General features: G+C 37.6%; 1 protein-coding gene across 4 annotated transcripts in view; it reads right to left on the reverse strand.

Annotated features, from left to right (window-relative positions):
* Window positions 1-1,147: 1,147 nt before the first annotated feature.
* Window positions 1,148-22,914, reverse strand: part of LOC121859062 (thyrotroph embryonic factor-like) — a 116,541-nt gene continuing 94,774 nt past the window's right edge. For 2 of the 4 annotated variants that reach the window (XM_042355722.1, XM_042355724.1), the window contains exons 5-8: window positions 18,925-18,963; window positions 18,471-18,608; window positions 10,781-10,894; window positions 1,148-3,195 (exon numbers count right to left, since the gene is read on the reverse strand). In XM_042355722.1, the coding sequence (XP_042211656.1) occupies window positions 10,808-10,894; window positions 18,471-18,608; window positions 18,925-18,963 (264 nt within the window). In that variant the 3' untranslated portion in view covers window positions 1,148-3,195; window positions 10,781-10,807. The remainder of the gene's footprint in view (window positions 3,196-10,780; window positions 10,895-18,470; window positions 18,609-18,924; window positions 18,964-22,914) is intronic. The other 2 variants (XM_042355723.1, XM_042355725.1) reach the window with 2 other exon arrangements.

Here is a 22,914-nt window from a genome sequence, read left to right on the forward strand (position 1 = left end):
AAAGTCCGGATTCTCGGGTGGTCCGGATTTCTGGCATCCGGATTTTTGGACTTTTACTGTACTTGTATTGTGCTGGCAAAGTGAAACAATTGAGACCCTGTAATTGTGTGTAAATGAGGCAGTAAGTCAGATCATCAACCTGGAACTTGGTCACATATGGCAGCAGGGTTTACCATTAAACAATCACAATACATTATGCTTCTTATATCTTCCCAGGCGGTAGTAACCACTCCGTTTGATTGCTGTACATAATAAATATTCTGGATAAACTCTTTGTTCCTGTATTTCCAACTTGTGGCTCTACTACATTATATAGCTATACATTGTTCTGTAGTTGAACACGATATACAGACCTATCCAGTGTTTGTTTAAGATTTTCTTGAAATTTTGTTTTGCCATGTTCCACAATGTAGTACACTGTATCTTGAAATTTTGGCACAACTTGATGTGTGGACATAAACTAACATTCTTTGGTAATGCCATTATATGGTCTTTGCATCATTTTGAAGGTGTCAAATGACTATTCCCATGAATGATGTAATCCTGTGTAATTCAAGTTTATCATCATATGTGGGGATGCCCTGAAGAATTGGCACTTCATATGTGGTCACACTGAGGCCTAGTACAACTGTCAGGTTGTTTGCATCCTCGTGGAAGAATCATAGCCACACAAGGCCCATCTTCTGGTTTGCTTTGTCATTGTTTCCCATCTTCACTACTGTATTCTCTTTACTTATTTTTTATCTTTACAAGAACTGCCAGCTTCTGATCCCACCAATCCCTTTCCATGTACACCTACACATCAACTGTGTTTTTTAGGTCTCGATGTATCAACATCTTGTGGTCCCTTGTGTAGTGAATGTATGTTATATAATATGATCACATTAGTTTTTCTGTTCAATCTGGTCAGTCCATTATTTTAGATTAGATTTGACCGGATCTTGTTCAGTAATGTTTGAAAATTCCATTATAAGTAATCATTACTTATACAGTAATATATATATATATATATATATATATATTATATAGGAAATCCCCCAACCAAATTATAGACGGGATCTATACCCATGTATGTATACTATACTGTACTGTGTTTAAAAAAGCAGAAATGTTTCTGACATCACAATTTGAGGATACATTGACACACTTTTGTTTGTTATACTTTATATGATAAACATCTGAGAGTAAGTCACAGGCTAATTAAAAGCAGAATACTGACTAACAAACTTGTACATAATGGCAAATGAGTAACACAAACATCAATACACACAATGATCAATGGATTCACTATGAAAAGAGACGGAATGAAAATAGGAAATAATACCAGTGACAAGTGAATGCAATCATCCATGATGAAATGACATACAATATACTGGTTCATAATATTGATCTTAAGGTTTACACTATTTACACTAAACATTACTTGCTACGATGTATCCTACGACTAACCTACAGATAAAACTGTTAACATATATTGTACATCAAGATAATATACCTTTTTCATTATTCAAGATATCATACATAAATTTTCACCAAAAAATATAACTTCTCTTCTCCAATACCTTATTAAACTGTACAAGTGACCAACATTATAATTGAGCAAGCATCACTATTGTATCAGCAAATTAATATGGTTCCTAATATATTACAACAGCCAATTAAAAAATAGGAAATTTTTCTATGGAATTCTTAAATTGCTGATGTATCCCATACTTCTTCAAATGCCATCAGCAAGTTAAGACAACCATAGGTCATCACAGTGGGCCCTGTTTGGGCAATTAAAATTTGGACAGAAATGACCTACAGCAAATGCATTTGTGAACCATTTGTAATTAGTTACCCTGTTTGGCTGAGCAGTACCCAGTAGATGTGACTGACATCTTTCAAAAATTTAGATTCTGGGTACAATATCTGAAAGGCTTGGTTATCCCTGTCAAGTATAGTAAACCTTTCAGAAATTAACTCAGGCAACAGATCACTTTTCATGTCACAACAATCTCCCAACTTGTTGTATAAATAATTAGACTGAAGAAACAGTCCCCTAGGCTGTCTTACAGTGCTGATTTCTAAGTTAATGGTGACCTGATATAAGGTGGAGCAGTGTGTGTTAGCTGCACTATCTGAGGCCCTCTGTAAATATCAGTAAGGAATTTTCACCTTCTGGACTTGAAACAGTAAGGAACTACTGTACTGTCCATATACGAAGTAAGTTGCCACTTGCCAAGAAGAATAAATTGTCATTACGGTAGGTCTTCCAGCAATTGTGAAAAGACTTACTCGAATAACTCCTTGTTATTTGAAACTCGGAGCACCACTTTTGATTGCACATTATAACAGGTATTGGACATTTATAATTTATACTATTACTTCGTATAACAGTAAATTCAGGTGTTATATAAATGATAAATTTCACCACTTCCTTATGATAAAGTTCTGATATGATTGTTATATGTGCATTACTGTACTCTGAAAAAAAGAGTAAAATTTGAGAGATTGCCCATGACATACCCACATCACTATACGACATATAGCTATTATAGTGCAGATTTTCCCCTTTTCTTTTGCCTGGATCTGCCTAAGATGAGCTGGGCCATTTATGGTCAAGTATAGAAGTGTATTAACCCAAGAACTCCAATAAATTTTTTTGCAGGTGTCTACAGTAATGAGATCCAACAACTTAGTCTGTCTCAGGCAACACTAATTATCTTGTATACATGAAATAAGGTTTATATGAATAATGACCAAACATTTCTTTAACTTAAGACTTAAAACCTCACCTGACAAGGTATTAATTATTCTTCCTAACAACAATGAAGAGCTTTGAGCTTTGTTGTTAATTTGCTTTAATGCATCAATTCATGTTTAACATGATAACAATATCAGCTCAATAAGATAGGGGAAACTTCACCAAATCTTGAACCAAGTCCTTAATACATTACACAATTAAACATTATGTTGCTTGGGTCTGATTTAGTTTTCAACATCGAGGTATATATGCATTACTTGCTTTTACTCTACCCTAAAAATCAAACTTACTAATGCAGATAGGGTATAGTGAGCAAAGCTCATCCTGAGTGACATAGTTTCACATACACAGTAGTGGTGTCTTTACACTTTCTCATACTTGCCCAGACGAGTCTTCAGAGAATCCACCTCCTTTACTATCTTTTCCATCTGCATCCTCAGTGCCAAGTTCTGATGAAAAGAAACCAAATATTATAGTTTTAAAGGTAATTTAAATAAAGGAGCAAGTTAGTCAATTTAAGTACTGGCTAAAGCATACATTACCGTACATCCATAAAATATTGTCTCAGAAAAGTGAATACTTGTAAATAATAATCTTTGTAAAGAAAGGGTCATGAGTAATGACTTCAAGATCTGTACAGTATTGCACTATTAATATCCTACATTGTAATATGTTACAAAGTATAATGTCATTTCTTTATTTTGTTCTGGCTCGGCAAGATTTCATGTAAAGGTACAATTACCGCAAAACAATTTACCGGTAACAAAATACTGCATGCATAAATCAAAATTACCTTACTGATTTGAATACAGTACAGGTATATCCCAAAAACTGACGTCAGATTAACCGCCGATTTGCATAACCAACGATTCCATATTGGCAAAATACCCCGCAAGTTTCGTTGATACCCTGGAGATCCGACGATTGCGGGAGGAGCCGGTTTAAATTTGGTGGGCGGCGACGTGGTGGGAATTATTGCGCTGCCTCCAACTCATTCCCGCCTCTCTGCACTTTGTTTACACTTACCAATTGTCTCGAACTTCGTGTTTTTTCGTTATTTCTGACTTCGTGTGTTACGCAATCATGCCTAAATGCCCCAGTGATAGTTCTTCTGGGAATAGTTAAATTTCAGATGGGATATGCTGCTGGAGTCAATATTATACCCCCAGGTCAACTTTTCTCAGGCCCGGGTTAGTGGATAGTTAACCAAAGCAGCGAGATGTGACACTGGTGGCTTTGGTTCATAAGAGATGAGGAGACAGAAAAGAGCACGATTTTCTTCCCTTTTCTTATCTCTTATTTATTTTTTCTGTGTTAATTTTTCCATTCCTTAACTCTTCCTATTTTTGAAGGTTAAATGGTTCAAAATAGTGAAACTAGTCAAATAAGTATCTTCGGGGACAGGCCAAGTAGTGAAATAATTAAAGTACAGTATATTTACTTGGCTAAATTGAGTTCCCAGATACACAGGTCCTATCATGGCCAGCGTACATCAGCTTCACTTTTATACCTACATTATCTGTTCACCATTCTCACATGTGGAGTGGGCCAAGGGAAACAGAGACTAGTCAGTTTCCTCAAAATTTTATTGGCAATTTTTTTTTTTTTTGTACTTCTGTAAATAGTTACTGTACGTCTATCCTAGGTATTTTTATCATCTGGCAGTACTGCAGCCACATTCTGCATATATATCTCCAGTGTTTCAATATTTGGCAAGATTTAATTAAATTTTCTTGCCTTGTATTTTGTGTATTACTCCTGTAATTACAAAGCACGTTCTACTTTTTGTTACGACAATATAAACTGGATGCACCATCGTGTTTTGCATCACAACCATCTTGCACTATTACGGTACAGTACTGTATATCTATAGGGGACCATTTATTGTTTCTGACCTTTCCAGCTCAAGCATATTGGCTGAATAAGCTTCCAAAATGCTTTGCTGTTTATTGCTCAAATATTTATCTGCATTTCAGAACTAATTTTGCAATGGTTGTGGAACTTAAACTTACTACAGTATATAAAGACCATCTAAGATAATGATTCTATTGATTATGTTTGAAAACATGTTGGGAGATATGACGAGATGTTCAAAATGGTGCAAAGATTACCGTATTTATCGGCTTAGAAGACGCACTTTTTATTACAAAAATATACCTTGAAAATTACCATGTGTCTTCCATGACGCTAGTTGATGAGGTGTAGCAGAGGTTTTCTTAGGGTCAACTGAAATCAGCCCCTTACAAAGACTGTTACCTCATTACAGTACTTAGCAATTACAAGTGTTCTCTACAGTACAGTGATCCCTCGGTTAATGAACGCCTTGGTTAACGAATTACCTTCCATAAGATTCTTCACTTCAGTTAACAAAAAAATTTTGGTTAACAAATTCCTTACAAATTTTACCCAACATGTTTTCGCTTGCATTTGGCTGCTCACCGGCTGTAGTATTAGTCCGCAAATACAGTAATCGGTTCTAGGGCTTAAATTCGTTACCATTTTAGTAAATATCAAGAAGGTTGTACTATTCAATAATTTTAAAAGTTTTATATTAATTTGTTTAGCCATTTTAACAATTATTGAACATAATTGAAGTACAGGAAAATAGTTTTTTGCGCGCCAAACAGCCACTCAACACACCAAGCTTGGCGTCAGTTTGTTTATCGGTTCAGAGGAAGGAACATCTTGTTTGATACTCTTCAACATAAATGCTTTTTTCTGTGTTTCCAGTCAAATTATTGGTAATTTTGAAATACATTTTACATATTGATTATATATAGCGCAGTGCAGTGTTTATTTAAAGAAAATTTTCTTTATTTACAGCAATAAAACTTAAATTTCAGTGTTGAAATCGAATCCAGCATGGCTCCAAAGAAATCGAGAAAAGTTATTTCAATCCAGGTAAAGTAGGAAATCATAAAGAAACATGAACATGGCATTAGACAAATGTGCTTAGTAAAGACTACTGTATGGCATGTCGGCATCAACTGTGTCGACAATTCTTGCACAGAAAGACAAGTTCAAAGAAGTGAAAGTGAGAGACAAATCTACCAGACTGTTTAAAGGTAGATCATTGATATCAGAAACAGAGAGGTTACTTCTCATTTGGATCAGGGAAAAGCAAATGAAAGGTGATTCAGTTTCTACAGAATTTATTTGTGAAAGAGCCAGGGAGATTTACGAACATTTAAAGGAAGATTAACCTGGTTCTTCTGGCACAGAGTTCAAAGATTTTCGGGCAAGCAAGGGCTGGTTTGAAAATTTAAGAAAAGAAGTGACATTTTCAGTGTTATTAGGCATGGTGAGGCTGCAAGTGCAGATAAAGAAGGAGCAGCAAAGTTTGTAGTGGACTTTAACAAACTGGTGGATGAAGAAAATTATCTTCCACAGCAAGTGTTCAATGTGGACAAAACTGAGTGTTATTGCCGCTGGCTTATAAATGTTGGTGTCAGTTGTTGACGATCGCTGCCTTGATTGAACAAACATTGGATCTCTCAGCCGCGCCCCCCCCGAATGAAGCAAAGCTAAGATTAATTGAGTTATGTCACTATGCTCAATAATCAATTATAACAAATTGTGTGAGACTAACTAATTATGTATCAGTTAGATCACCATATAATACTAATGAACGCCTTGTTCTCTGCAGGTTTTGACCACATCAATAAATATTGAATGCGTCAACAGGCGGGTTTCAATCATTCCGTTTGACTTGCCCATCACCTGAACGTCCTTATTCCCAAGGCGTTTATTCCGAGCTTTTTTGGAAGAAAATGCCCAAAACAACATTCATCACCAGAGATGAAGCCTCTTTACCTGGGCATAAACCCATGAAAGACCATCTCACTCTATTGCTTGGTGCCAATGCTTCAGGGGATTTCCGATTGAAGCCTATGCTTGTCTACCACTCTGAGAACCCCAGGGTGTTCAAGCAACAAAAAGTGGTAAGAGGAAAGCTTGGAGGTAATTGGAAGTCCAACCGTAAGGCATGGGTGACAAGACAGCTCTTTAATGAATGGGCAGTTGAGGTGTTTTGCCCTTCTGAGAAGAGCTACCTAACCACCAATAACCTTCCTTTAAAGGCTCTTCTTATAGATAATGCTCCTGGTCATGACCCTGAACTTGCCAGCACTTTGGAGTCTCAATATGACTTTGTCAGTGTTGTTTTTACCTCCCAACACTATATCAATCATACAGCCAATGGACCAGAATGTGATCAGCAACTTCAAGAAGTTTCACATGAAGAAAATGTTCAGGAGGTGTCATCAGGCAACTTCCACTGATCCTGAACTAACACTGAAACAGTTTTGGAAGACACAATTCAACATCCTGGAGGCTGTACAATTGATTGTGTCATCATGGCGAGAAGTCTCCATTAGATCCCTCAATTCTGCGTGGAAAACACTGTGGCCATCAGCAGTCCATGATTTTGAGGGATTTGAGGAAGAAGCAGAGTTGGACAAGGAGATTGTGTCCATTGGTCAGTAATTGGGCCTCGAAGTGGAGGAGGATGATGTGGAAGAGCTTGTGATGTCTCATGAGCAGGAACTTACTCCTGATGACTTGCAGCAACTGGATGAGATGTTGGAGGCTGACAGTGGTGAGGAGGAAAGGGAAAGTGATGACCGTATGTCTACTTCAGATTTGAAAGATGTTGTTCACTATTGGGATAAGTTCAGGAAACTGGCTTTAAGGCACCCAGATGTGGAAACAACAGAACCTATTTTGTGTAATGTAATGTTGAGGACAGAGTGGTCTCCTTCTTCAAACATCAGTTAATGATGAGGAGAAATGCCCCACAACCAAAAATTTAGTTTTTTACTAAAAGGCATCGGGAAACAGATGGTATCCCTCAGCCTTCCACTTCAAGAATGAGAGAGGATGTTCCTGCTGGAGAATCTGTCAGTCCAGAGGTTCCTGACATTTTCATGGAAGGTGACTCACCTTCCAAGAAGCAGTAAAATGCTTCTCCTCCACTCCCCACTTCAAATTCACATCAGCATCATCATCCAGGAGCCTTCTGCATACACACCTCAAAGTAAGTATACTGTACTGCATTTTTTTTTTTTTTTACTTACAGTAGGTAATTTTTGGTGAGCTGGAACCAATTAACGATAATTTACTTACTCAGTAGGTAAAAAAATAAACGGCTGCAGCTACACAACCCTTGCTGCTGTGTGGTTTGTTTACTAATGGCAGTGGTGCGGCAGTGCCATCTATTGAGGAATTGCTAAAGGTTGTCTGCTGGCCTCAAAGTGCAGGAATGTTTGTTTTTTCATACTTGCTTACCAAAAATTTTAATTTCAACTGATTTTTACCCAGTTGCTTTTTTATTTTTTGTTTTTAAATAAAGATTTTTCGTTTTCTTTAGACGTTGATATGCAGTGGTCCCTCGGTTAACAAACGCCTCGGTTAACGAATTACCTTCCATAAGAATCTTCATTTCGGTTACCAAACAAAAATTCGGTTAACGAAATTCTTACGAAAATGTTTTGACATGCTTTGGCTTGCTCACCAGCTGGAAGATTAGTCCGCCAATACAGAAATCGGTTCTAGGGCTTACATTTGTTAAAATTGGAGTAAATATCAAGAAGGTTGTACTATTCAATATTTTTCCAAGTTTTACATTAATTTCTTTTGTCATTTTAACACTTATTTAACATAATTGCAGTACAAGGAACTACTTTTTGGTGTGCCCATCAGCCACTTCACTCACCCACCAAGGCCTCAGCTTGTATCTCTGTTCAGTGGAGGAAACATCTTGCTTACTTTCTACTGTTGGAAAATATTTCCCAACGTTGTCATACCGACAAAAACAAGAGAAAAAATGTACGCTACAGCCAACTAGACGTGGAGGTGACCAGGTGTAGAAAATGAGTGCTGTATTAAAGATTTCCACTTCTTATACAGATTTTTTATTAAAAATTGATGAAAATGACAACTGATAAGCAGTTCTAAGTGATGATATTCAAAAAGGTGTGTGTACTTATGTCAAAAGGGCTGTATATCAAGCAACTGTTTCACTGGTGTCGTTTAGTAAGTATAAACAGTTTTTTCCTAGAATTAAATTTCCAAAATCAATGCGCATCTTCCATGATGCAGTGTCTTCTAAGCCAAAAAATACAGTACATTTAAAAGAATGACCAAGCACATTCTACAATACTGGAGTTCATAGTTATAAGCTGTTCAAACCATGTGCACTGACCAAGCTGCCATAAAACAGGCAAAACAATTTTTCAATGTGTTCTGCACAGGTCATGTTATTAGAGTAGGTGGTCCCATCACTAAACAAGATCTCTATCTAGTAATGGCAAGTACTGGGTCAATCAAGATATCACACAGAATTATTGACATCCTTTGATATATGATCGGGTTGTATTCCAAAAGTAAGTCAAGGTGAGGGTCACCCAAACAGGACCAAACATTACGATATTAAAACACCTCAATAACACAATATAGGTGTCATGATATTAAAGTAACTCAACACGACAATATGACCATATTAAAGTTATGTACAGGCAAACCCCGTTATTCGTAGCCTCGGTATTCGTAACCTCGTTTATCCGCAATCAATTTATTGTTACCCATTTCCACTATTCGCAAATTCTTACGACCAAAAATTTTGAACCGCACGCCTCAACCGTTGCGTAGGACAGCGTGTGTACATATTCCTCCGCCATACGGTCCTGCTTGCCGCAGTCTCACACGTGCTGGTGTGTTTTGTGTGATTTCGCAATGCCTATGCGACCAGCTACTAAAACTCCCAGCAATGTTGCTAAGAGATCACGTGTAGCGTTACGTTGGACGTGAAATTGGATATCGTAAAAAGACACAAACAAGGAAAAAGAACGTCAGTGATTGGGCGGGTGCACGGCTTGGCTCCCTCTACGGTGCATTCTACTGTAGTGTATAGTTAAAAGAGCCGACAAGATCAAGGAGATGGCCGGGTCTGCAACACCACTGATGGCTATGAAGGTGACGAGGTTCCGTGATGTCTACGTTTAAAACTTACCTCACACACCTACTCATATAAACATTCAAACACTCAAACATAAAGTACCCCTGTATACTGTACTAGTAAACATGTATGCCTAATAAACTCAAAGCGTTTGTACTGTTGGAATATTTTTTACTATAAGTACTACTGCTAATAAATGCACTGTAACAGTAGATGAAGTGTGTTTCTCCAGTGCATTAGCTGTTTATGGTGAATTTATTATCTTATGCAGCCACAATTTTTGTCTTTGTGTACTAACATAATACACTAACTGTACTGTATACTAATTGACACAATTAGGTAAACCAGATGCTAAAAAATATGACATATCCACATATCAATAATATCCTTAAAAGTAATTTACAACTTAACATCGGAAACTCGAATAATATAATTGTCATAAGGTGTGACAAAATAAATTTTATAATACCTGTAACTAATTTCTATAATAACTACTCTTGGTGATTTATTTTTATGATGAAAGTATTTATTAATTTGCAAAAAAAAAAAAAATAAATAAAAAGTAAAATAAGTTGGAAAGATTCTGTACAGTACTGGGTAGTATGTCATAAACCTAGACCCGGCCATGACATATTACTAATCCTCTCTTTTAAGTGTTTCTGTAAATAGTAGCAAGAGTAACTAGTGATGTGGGTGAGGGATTAAGAAAGTTCCCATGTGGATAATAAAGGTATGAAAGTGTTAGTGGGTGAATGTTTAGGTTGCTATATAGATAACTGTGTTAGGTTGAATGTATTAAGTGTGGGTGGGAGAATGATGGCTGTCAAGGTGGATAAGGTAGGGAGTGGCAATGAATGGCTTTATTAGTGACAGGTTGTGGGTTTTTTGTGTGTGTGTGTGTGAACAGGTTGTTGGATGTGACTAGATAAAATGAAGATATAGATGGGTTTGAGTGGGTGGGTGCACTAAGGCTACACAAAAGAGTAGATGTATGATGTGTATTTCATAAGACTGTCTTTCATACTGGTTATAAATTCAAACACCTCCATTTTTGGGGTCAACAACAACAAAATCCTAACCAGAGGTGTGGGAGTAGTTGTGGCATTTTAAACTGCCTCATACATAGCCAGTCTCTTCTTAAGCGATTCCATCACTGCCTGAGCCTTCTGCAACTCTGCAGTCAGGGCATTATTCTGCACGGAAGAAAAACATGTCAATAAGCTTAACGCAGAAAATGACTTATTACAATCTTCACCAGCATTAGCTGGAAGGAGAAGAATGTGACTGACAATATGCTTGAGGCTGCCACATCCACCCCATAAGACAGTTTTCTCTATTGGTACCAATCCATTGTCTCACACTTACCGGTAATGAGTTTCTACATACCGTATACACTATACTGTACAGTAATCTGCAATACACCATACAGGACACAGATGCTAATCCATTCTCACACTATCATGCCTCTTCTGCAATGGGCTTCATACCTTAACCTTTAGCAGTCAAGCTTAACTCTAGTTTGTATGCTTAAGAAAATATAATAAAAAAAAATTATAAATTTAGGATTGTTAAACATAAAATCACACATCACTGATTTGGAGTTGTATTTTCTAGCTAAGCTTCTTGCTAGGCAGCTTCTGGTAATGTGCAAGCCCTTTATGAAGGTCTAGGAGAATCAACTAGTCATTAACTGACAGCTGGAAGCTGAACTTATGATTGTCCATTCCTTACTGTTGTAATTATCTCACTTAACATGATAGATAGGAGATAAAGGTTCCCATGTAAATGTCAGGAGTCTGTAAATTCAGCCATGTTTATCTAACCATTAATAATATTACAGTACCTCCAGGTTACCACTTACAGGCCTCTCTACTGTCCTAAACCCTCTAAAAAATGTGCACACTAAGGAGCTGTCTGGCAAACACCATTAAGTGAGAAAACTTAAAATTACAATGTTTCGAAATGAAATTTTTATTTCACTTACAACAATTATTGATTCAGGAAAATCATAAGCTATGGTAACAGTTTGAAAATCATGATCTTTATAACCATGATTATAACTTCACATATGAGAAAGACAGTAAGCCATAAAAAAGGTGAAAATAACTACAGGCTGAAAATTTATGGCATAATAAGGCCTACATATGGTATAAGACTGGATAATAAAATTTGGACCATCATGGCACTGGGCCATAGTGGAGGTTCGTTTACTAAAAATTGTCAAACTCAGCGTTACAAACTTTGTAAGAGACGTTAAATCTTTTTAGTATCGAACTTGTTTTTATAATCTACAATGCAGACATTGGTGTGTACAGTATACAGTAGACTATAGGATTGTACAGTTGTGGTTAAAAAGAATTTGGCAGGGAAGGAGGGAGGGTTGAGGTGCATGTGGAGAGTTCACAAATGTCACACTGAATGGCAGTAAAAAGTCTCCTCAAACATTAAACTTTTTATGGATTTTTTTGTGGTTATTTTGATGTATTGAAGTATTTACCAAACATTGTTAGTGTGAGCAGTGCCTGACTCATGTCTAAATTAGAAAATCAATTTGTGGAATGAAAAGAAAATCACAGACTTTTAGCAGCCACCTGTATGCAACTCTGCCAAGTCTATACATACCCCTACCCTACCGCCCTGTATGTGTGATACAGGTAACTTGTTGGAAGACCTCGGGTGCACTATATAGTTTTTTCAATATTAAAATTACCATGGGGTGTTATTCCGATTTAACACCAAATTAATTGAAGTGATTTATTACCGTATATCTTCTTTTAACTTAAGGTTATAAGTCTAAATGTCTGGAACAAGTGTTTGATTAATTACCTGTGTATTATATGCACAGAATTAATAACTACTGCACATACAAGTGAACCTACTCTCATTGTGAGGGCTGTCCTCTCACTGAGAAATTGCAATAACCTTTAATTTGGTATGAGGAATTTTTCTCAAATATTTCCAAAACTGACTGTGTTAATTTTGTTTTAAGTTTTTCTTGTTGTAAATTGTAAGGAGACAATTTTTTAAAAGCATATCAGCAAAGATTTTGCAGTAAATAGTCCTTAACCACTTTTCCAGCATGCCTCAGCCAACCCTCAAGATCATCCCATAGATGTATACAGTATTTGATCTGGGTTGAAAATCATTGTCATAAAATTGGTTTCCAGGATCAAACCATCATTTATAAGTTGATACTAGTTCAGAGTTAACGATGATTTAAAAGTCAGCTAATGGAAGGGAGGAAATGGAAAGAAGCTCTAAGTACTCTGCAGCATGTACTGTATTGTACCTCAATGTGAAGTTTGCCTTCTGTATAAAAACAGACAGACATTCAACTTATCATCTCCCACTTTGCCTTGGCAGAAATGTTAGTGTTGTCCTGAGTTTTCAATACACTGTACTAATACAGTGATATCTCCATTAGCTGGAATAATTAGTGCACAGCACTTCTGGGAATGAGAGATTTTTGGGTAATGAGACGACAATCTCAAAGCCGGAAAAAAATCCCTCATCCCCGGAAAAATGTCCTCGGAAGTTCCAGAAATTGTGCATTACAGTAAGATCTTGTACTTCGCGAGTACAGTCATCCCTCGGTTAACGAAATTTCGGTTAACGAATTACCTTCCATAAGATTCTTCACTTCGGTTAACAAGCAATCCCCCGATTAACGAATTCCTTACGAGAGCCCCTCAACATGTTTTCGCTTGCTCACTAGCGGTCGTATTAGTCCGCCAATACAGTAATCGGTTCTAGGGTTTAAATTTCTGACTATTTTAGTAAATATCAAGATGTTTGTACTATTCACTAATTTTAAAAGTCTTATATTAAATTTTTTTGTCATTTTAACAATTATTTAACATAATTGAAGTACAGGGAAACTAGTTTTTAGCGCGCCAAACAGCCACTCAACACACCACACAGGCGTCAGTCTCTGTGTCTCTTCAGTGGAGGTAACATCTTGCTTCACTCTCTCTTCAACAAACTATTTTTTCCATTTTTACAGTGAAATTATTGGTCATTTTGAAATTTATTTTACATATAGATGATATATAGCGCAGTGCAGTGTTGATTTAAAGAAAATATTCTTTATTTACAGCAATTAAACTTAAAATTTTAGTGTTGAAATTGTTTTTGAATCCAGCATGGTTCTCAAGAAATCCAGAAAAGCGATTTCAATCCAGGTGAAGCAGGAAATTATTAAGAAACTTGAAGAAGGCATTAGAACAAATGTGCTTAGCAAAGAATATGGCATGTCGACATCAACTGTGTTGACAATTCTTTCACAGAAAGACAAATTCAAGGAAGTGAAAGTGAGAGACAAATCTACCAGTGTTTAAAGGTAGATCCCTTATAGCAGAAACAGAGAGGTTACTTCTCATTTGGATTAAGGAAAAACAGGTGATTCAGTTTCGACCAAATTTATTTGTGAAAGAGCCAGGGAGATTTACGAACATTTAAAGGCAGATCAACCTGGTTCTTCAGGCACAGAGTTTGAAGAGTTTAGGGCCAGCAAGGGCTGGTTCGAAAAATTTAAAAAAAAAGAAGTGACATTTTTAGTTTTGTTAGGCATGGTGAGGCTGCCAGTGCTGAAAAGGAAGGATCAGCAAAATTTTTACTGGACTTTAAAGAACTGGTGGATGAAGAAAATTATCTTCCAAAGTGAGTGTTCAAGGTGGACAAAACTGGGCTGTTCTGGAAAAAGATGTCCAAAAGAACATTCATCACCAGAGATGAAGCCTCTTTACCTGGGCATAAACCCATGAAAGACCATCTCACTCTATTGCTTGGTGCCAATGCTTCAGGGGATTTCTGATTGAAGCCTATGCTTGTCTACCACTCTGAGAACCCCAGGGTGTTCAAACAACAAAAAGTGGTAAGAGGAAAGCTTGGAGGTAATTGGAAGTCCAACCGTAAGGCATGGGTGACAAGACAGCTCTTTAATGAATGGGCAGTTGAGGTGTTTTGCCCTTCTGAGAAGAGCTACCTAACCACCAATAACCTTCCTTTAAAGGCTCTTCTTATAGATAATGCTCCTGGTCATGACCCTGAACTTGCCAGCACTTTGGAGTCTCAATATGACTTTGTCAAAGTGTTGTTTTTACCTCCCAACACTATATCAATCATACAGCCAATGGACCAGAATGTGATCAGCAACTTTAAGAAGCTGTACATAAAGAAAATGTTCAGGAGGTGTCATCAGGCAACTTCCACTGATCCTGAACTAACACTAGCACAGTTCTGGAAGACACAATTTAACATCCTGGAGGCTGTAAAATTGATTGTGTCCTCATGGCAAGAAGTCTCCACTAGATCCCTCAATTCTTCATGGAAAGCACTGTGGCCATCAGTACTCCATGATTTTGAGGGATTTGAGGAAAAGCAGAGTTGGGCCAGGAGATTGTGTCCATTGGTCAGTCATTGGGCCTTGAAGTGGAGGAGGATGATGTAGAAGAGCATGTGATGTCTCATGAGCAGGAACTTACTCCTGAAGACTTGCAGCAACTGGATGAGATGTTGGAGGCTGACAATGGTGAGGAGGAAAGGAAAGTGATGACCATATGTCAACTTCATATTTGAAAGATGTTGTTCATTACTGGGAGAAGTTCAGGAAACTGGCTTCAAGGCACCCAGATGTGGAAAAAGCAGAACTTGCTTTGTGTAATGTTGAGGACACAGTGGTCTCCTTCTTCAAACATCAGTTAATGATGAGGAGGAGAGATGCCCCACAAACAAAAATTGACAGTTTCTTCACTAAAAGGCAGCGGGAAAAAGATGCTAGCCCTCAGCCTTCCACTTCAAGAAGGAGAGAGGATGTTCCTGCTGGAGAATCTGTCAGTCCAGAGGTTCCTGACATTTTCATGGAAGGTGACTCACCTTCCAAGAAGCAGTAAAATGCTTCTCCTCCACCTCCACTTCCTTCTCTTCTCCCTTCTCCTCCACCTCCCACTTCAAATTCACATCAGCATCATCATCCAGGAGCCTTCTACATACACACCTCAAAGTAAGTGTACTTTACTACCTTTTTTGTTGACTTTATGCAATTTTCGGTGAGCTGGAACCAATTACCCCAAAACCCATTGAAACAATAGTTTCGGTTAACGAATTTTTCGGTTAATGAGCAACCTTCTGGAACGAATTGTGCTCGTTAACCAAGGGACCACTGTAATATAGACTGGAAAAATTGCGCCAAATGTAAATACATAAACTAATGGGAAAAATAGCAAAGAGACTGGCCACTCTACATCAACCTCTGATTTTCCCATTTATAACTTCCAAATTATACAAATTCTGCCTTTATTGACTAGATTGCGCTTTCCGGAAACAACTTTTTAGGCCTTCCTCAAGTAACTTAATCACACACTACTTATCCTGCATCAACTACTTGGCAAACTTAACTCCCTTATGATACACGTCTCCTTTTCCTTATTTGGCCGCTTAGGTGGGTCTGTCCCACCCCCACCAGCAGGACCCCCAGTAGAGGTAGAGGCCATTATCTTGACTCGACAGGTGGTTGCACCACCAAAAAAGCACACACTAGCAACCTGAGCAGTCGCTAGGATGGCGAGGGCTACAACACGATAGTTGCGTTCTTGTGAACCTCTTTTACTCTCGCCACCAACAATTCGGTCACCTGAACGCTTCTTGGAAACATTCTTCTTACCTTGTCTTTCCATATTCATCGCTAACACGACAAAATTGGAGAAAACAGCGAAAATCAAGGAGTAATCGACAGAAACCGTGCGATTCAACTGATCATGTGATGTAAACAGAGAGCGCTGGTGTAAACCGTGGTCAGTCCTCACTGCGAAACAATTTTTTTTACTTATTCTTTTCATACAGTATTTATGTAACAGCAAAATTTGCAAATAAAGAACAAAATTTACAGAGTACCTCTCAAAATACACTTCGCAAACAAAAAACACGAATCAATTAAACATGTGATGTCGAACGTAAACTGTAAACATTGCATAATCCCGCGCCATGCTTAAAACATTGAGGATGAAATTGCGCTATAGCCAACATTTGTATGCAAAAGTTCGCGTTTTACAAACAGCGTTCCCCCATTCATCAATCGTGTTACAACCAATTTGCGTTGACAAAACATGCATTGTAGCAGAAATGACTTTAACTGGTATGAGGCCTGTGACCTTCTTCAAGACGGTGGCCAGCATTCAGCTCGCTAGATCTAGCGAAACTCACGATATGTTACGCCAAATATAAGACTTGGTTACCCGGTACATTAGGTAGTGCTCGCAAAATTCAAAAAAGCAAAATGAAATCGCGCGAAATATGAGATCTTACTGTACATCATCTCTCTAACCCGGAAAAATATCCCCCCACTCCCGAAGTTTTCTGGGTACTGGGAAAATTTTCCAGAAAAGTACCCCTCCGAAAATTTCAATTCCAGCTATTGGAGAGTTGCAATTGAGAGGGATTCCGGCTAACGGAGATATTACTTAACCAAATCAAGAAGACATCTCATTAATCAGAGACAAAACAAGATTGTCAGCCAGATGACTTCACAGAATTACTCCCAAAAAGGTATACCAAGTGTCAGTTGATACAGTCCATACCAACTCCCCAAAATTGTGTCCCAGATACAGAACATCTGTAACTAATATTAAAACCTACTAATTAACCCGTCTAATCTAGGTAAAAGAATCCCAAAGGATCTCAGTCCTCCAGGTTCAGTACCAAGTGTTCTGGTTTGTAGGTCTTTAAGACTCCTCCTCCCTCTCCAAAAGAAGTGACGGGAAAGATGAGGCAGAACTTTATTTTTCTTTAACTCCTTTAGGATTGGGAGGGGGGGGGGTCGATTCATATCTCCCCCAATCAGGAGAAGAAAAGATAAATAAGAAAAATACTGTATGCACAATCATTTGTGATACATATGCCTAACATACATGATCACAATATGCCCCCCAGAGTTAAGGCGGAAAAGGAATAAATCTAAACATAACATCAACAGCTGCTCTTTCTAACCCGCTGCACAGGTACAGCATTCTCAGGGTGTTTCATGTGTCAACATATGTAAAATTATGTAAAAGGAAATCATCTACTGTTTCCATGCATAGTACAACACCAGTAAATATGTTCCCCTACCCAACTCTAATGCTAAGAAGCCACGCACTTAGCTCATTTGAAACAAGTTGAGGCATCAAATAGACATCTTTCCTTAGAGAGGTTGACAACTGGAGTAGGACGGGTGGGGTAGATTGTGACTGTGAACCTGGTTTATGACACTGTCAAATAAGCAGCAATTTGCTTAGTGAAGAGAAGGAAATGTGCAACATCATGATTTATTACCTCTTATGTGTCTGATTTTAAAAGTTGGATGACACTGGCGAGTGGGGAGTCGAGTGATTTTTTTAGTACAGTACCTAGTCACACATTGCCTAGGGATTTACTATGGAAACCCACCAAAGTCTAGTAAACACATTCAAGAGTTGCACACAACTGGCTACAAGTCATATAAGTAAAAGCTATAATGAGAACAATAGTAAGTAGTATTCCATAATATCAATGTTTTTAAAAAATATTCTGGTTTTATAAATCAATGGGATAATAACTGGAATATGATGGTTCTTTAGGTGGGAAAAAACATGGTTTCATAACTGTACCACAGCATAGCAATTTAAAAATGTGCTAATCTCACATTGACTTATTTACAAGGAAAAACCTAAAATAATTTAAAAGAGTTTCATCTTCATTCAGTCACTTGGTTGGTATGAAGCCCAGAACAGTCCGCACAATAGGAAAACAGCTTACCTCTTTTTCTAAGAAGTTGGCACGCATTGCTATCTGATTTTCCTTGAGTCTGCGAGCATCACGAGAACGTTTGGCAGCCATATTATTCTTTCGGCGCCGAGCCCAATATTTGTCATCCTTCAGCTCATGTGGAACAAACTGCAACACACACGCATACAACTCATATGGTGGAAAATGCATTGCTACTTTGCCTAATATTCTTCCTAATTCTTCAAAACCAACACTTTGGTCACCACTTGCATTCACTCAGAGTTAATCATTTACATATGCACACCATCTCTTCTCAACCTCTCATCTCTTAAGATCTAAAATACTGTATATCACACCTTTTAATATTTTATATGAATAATCCACTATTGTTTCGTAAATTTTTTGTCTACAAAAAAAAAAAAAAAAATTACTGTAGTAGTATTCAAAGAAAAGAAATATACCAAGCCATGTCTCCTACACTCACCTGATCAATGATGCCATTTGCCGAGGGACTCACAGATCCCTGAGGAAGCCAACAGTAATTATTTGTCATAAGTTTTTACAAAAGACCACTTATAAATAGTAGAGAAGGCTTGGTATATAACCAGTTCTCTGAATACTATTGTCTTAATTACATCACACCACTACTTGTATACACATAAAGGTGGTCTATATGTCCTGCCTCATGAGGTTCTTACAAATATGTTGTCATATGAGCTTTTTTATTAAAGTACTGTACTGTACAGTATTGCTTAAGATGAAGACAGCCAAGAAAATTACCCAGCTGCAACACAATGCAGGGGCACCATGTACAGTACAGTACAGTACAGTACTTGAGAAAACTAGCCATGAGTACATGAGCACTCTTATCACTGTACTCTGTACTGTACAGTACTGTCTTCAAGATGATGGCCTTCAATTTGAGCACTTAGCCAATATATATCTAATAAGTTTATTCCTTATGAGGAAGGACTTGTAGACCACTCTACTGTATACATATTTAGCGTATAATCTGATTTCAAATGAATTTAAAATGAACCTTGTCCTTTAAAGTGCAGTATGGCCAAATTAATTTGAAAATAAAATAGAATATATGTTCACTGTTTAAATGAAGCTAGAAATTGGCCTTAGTATTCAAGATTAATGATTATAATGATTGTTATACTGTACTGCATACATAAAAACTTACTTAAAATTATGAAACAAATAAGAGATTTCTTAGATAATATTGCAATACTTATGTGGTGTAGCGGATGTGTAAGTTTATACTTCTGCATGTGTGACTAGCATGCACAGTACTACATAGCACTAACATGCCTGTGTGTGTGTGTTTCACTATGACAACACTGTGTGTTTCATTATGAAAACACTGTGTGTTTCAGTATGACAACACTGTGTGTTTCACTATGACAACACTGTGTGTGTGTGTTTCACTATGACAACACTGTGTGTTTCACTTTAACAACACTGTGTGTTTCACTATGACAACACGTATGTGTTTCACTATAACAACACTGTGTGTGTGTGTTTCACGATGACAACACTATGTTTTTCACTATGACAACACTGTGTGTGTGTTTCACTATGACAACACATGTGTGTGTGTGTTTCACTGAAAACACTGTGTGTTTCACTATAACAACACTGTGTTTCATGATGACAACACTGTTTCACTATGACCACACTGTGTGTGTTTCACTATAACAACACTGTGTGTGTGTTTCACTATGACAACACATGTGTGTGTTTCACTGTGACAACACTGTATGTGTGTGTTTCATTATGACAACACTGTGTGTGTGTTTCACTATGACAACACTGTGCGTGTGTTTCACTATGACAACACTGTATGTTTCACTTATGTTTCACTATAACAACACTGTGTTTCATGATGACAACACTGTGTGTGTTTCACTATGACAACACATATGTGTGTGTTTAACTATGACAACACTGTGTTTCACTGTGACAACACTGTATGTGTGTTTCACTATAACCCAACACATGTGTGTGTTTCTATGACAACACTGTATGTGTGTGTTTCACTATGACAACACTGTGTTTCACTGTGACAACACTGTATGTGTGTTCCACTATGACAACACTGTGTGTTTTACACTATGACAACACATATGTGTTTCATATAACAACTTGCTGTGTGTGTGTGTGTTTCTGATGACCTTACTATGTTAACACTGTATGTGTGTTTCACTATGACAACACTGTGTGTGTTTCACTATGACAACACATATGTGTTTCACTATAACAACACTGTGTGTGTGTGTTTCACGATGACAACACTATGTTAACACTGTGTGTGTTTCACTATGACAACACATGTGTGTGTTTCACTGTGACAACACTGTATGTGTGTGTTTCACTATGACAACACTGTATGTGTGTTTCACTATGACAACACTGTGTGTGTGTTTCACTATGACAACACTGTATGTGTGTGTTTCACTGTGACAACACTGTGTGTGTTTCACTATAACAACACTGTGTTTCATGATGACAACACTGTTTGTTTCACTATGACCACACTGTGTGTGTTTCACTATAACAACACTGTGTGTGTTTCACTATGACAACACTGTATGTGTGTGTTTAACTATGACAATACTGTATGTGTGTGTTTCACTATGACAACAGTTTCACTATGACAACACTGTGTGTGTGTGTTTAACTATGACAATACTGTATGTGTGTGTTTCACTATGACAACACTGTGTTTCACTATGACAACACTGCGTTTCACTATGACAACACTGTGTTTCACTAAGGGAACACTGTATGTGCGTGTTTCACTATAACAACACTTTCACTATGACAACACTGTGTGTGTGTTTCTCTGTAACACTGTGTTTCACTATGACAACACTGTGTATGTGTTTCACTATGACAACAGTGTGTGTGTTTCACTATGACAACAGTGTGTGTGTTTCACTACGAGCAACACACTGTGTGTGTGTGTGTTTCACTATGACAACACTGTGTGTGTGTTTCACTATGACAACAGTGTGTGTGTTTCACTATGACAACACTGTGTGTGTTTCACTATGAAAACACTGTGTTTTCACTATGACAACAGTGTGTGTGTGTTTCACTATGACAACAGTGTGTGTGTGTGTTTCACTATGACAACAGTGTGTGTGTGTTTCACTATGACAACACTGTGTGTTTCTCTATAACTGTGTGTCTCACTATGACAACACTGTGTGTGTTTCACTATAAAACACTGTGTTTCACTATGACAATACTGTGTGTGTGTTTTCACTATGACAACACTGTGTGTGTGTTATTAACTACTGTGTGTGTGTTTCACTATGACAACACTGGGTGTGTGTTTCTCTATATCACTGTGTTTCACTATGACAACACTGAATGTGTGTGTTTTCACTATGACAACACTGTGTTTCACTATGACAACACTGTGTTTCTCTATAACTGTGTTTCACTATGACAACACTGTGTTTCACCTATGACAACACTGTGTTGTGTTTCACTATGACAACACTGTGTGTGTGTTTCACTATGACAACACTTGTTTCACTATGACAACAGTGTGTGTGTGTTTCACTATAAAACACTGTGTGTGTTTCACTATGACAACACTGTGTGTGTGTTTTCACTATGACAACACTGTGTGTGTGTTTCCTATAACAACACTGTGTGTGTGTTTCACTATGACAACAGTGTGTGTTTCACTATGACAACAGTGTGTTTCACTATGACAACACTGTGTGTTTCACTATGACAACACTGTGTGTTTCCTATGACAACACTGAGTGTGTTTCACTATGACAACAGTGTGTGTTTCACTATGACAACACTGTGTGTGTTTCACTATGACAACACTGTGTGTTTCCACTATGACAACACTGTGTGTTTCACTATGACAACACTGTGTGTGTTTCACTATGACAACACTGTGTGTTTCACTATGACAACAGTGTGTGTGTGTGTTTCACTATGACAACAGTGTGTGTGTGTTTCACTATGACAACACTATGTGTGTTTCACTATGACCACACTGTGTGTGTGTTTCACTATGACAACACTATGTGTGTTTCACTATGACAACACTGTGTGTGTTTCACTATGACAACACTATGTGTTTCACTAACAACACTGTGTGTGTTTCACTATGACAACAGTGTGTGTGTTTCACTATGACAACAGTGTGTGTTTCACTACGAGCCACACTGTGTGTGTGTTTCACTATGACAACACTGTGTTTCTATGACAACACTGTGTGTGTTTCACTATGAAAACAGTGTGTGTTTCACTATGACAACACTGTGTGTTTCACTATGACAACAGTGTGTGTTTCACTATGACAACACTATGTGTTTCACTATGACAACACTGTGTGTTTCACTATGACAACACTGTGTGTGTGTTTCACTATGACAACACTATGTGTGTTTCACTATGACCACACTGTGTGTGTGTTTCCTATATGACAACACTA

This window comes from Homarus americanus, unplaced genomic scaffold (assembly GCF_018991925.1).
Source record: "Homarus americanus isolate GMGI-L3 unplaced genomic scaffold, GMGI_Hamer_2.0 scaffold5773, whole genome shotgun sequence".
NCBI lineage: Eukaryota > Metazoa > Arthropoda > Malacostraca > Decapoda > Nephropidae > Homarus > Homarus americanus.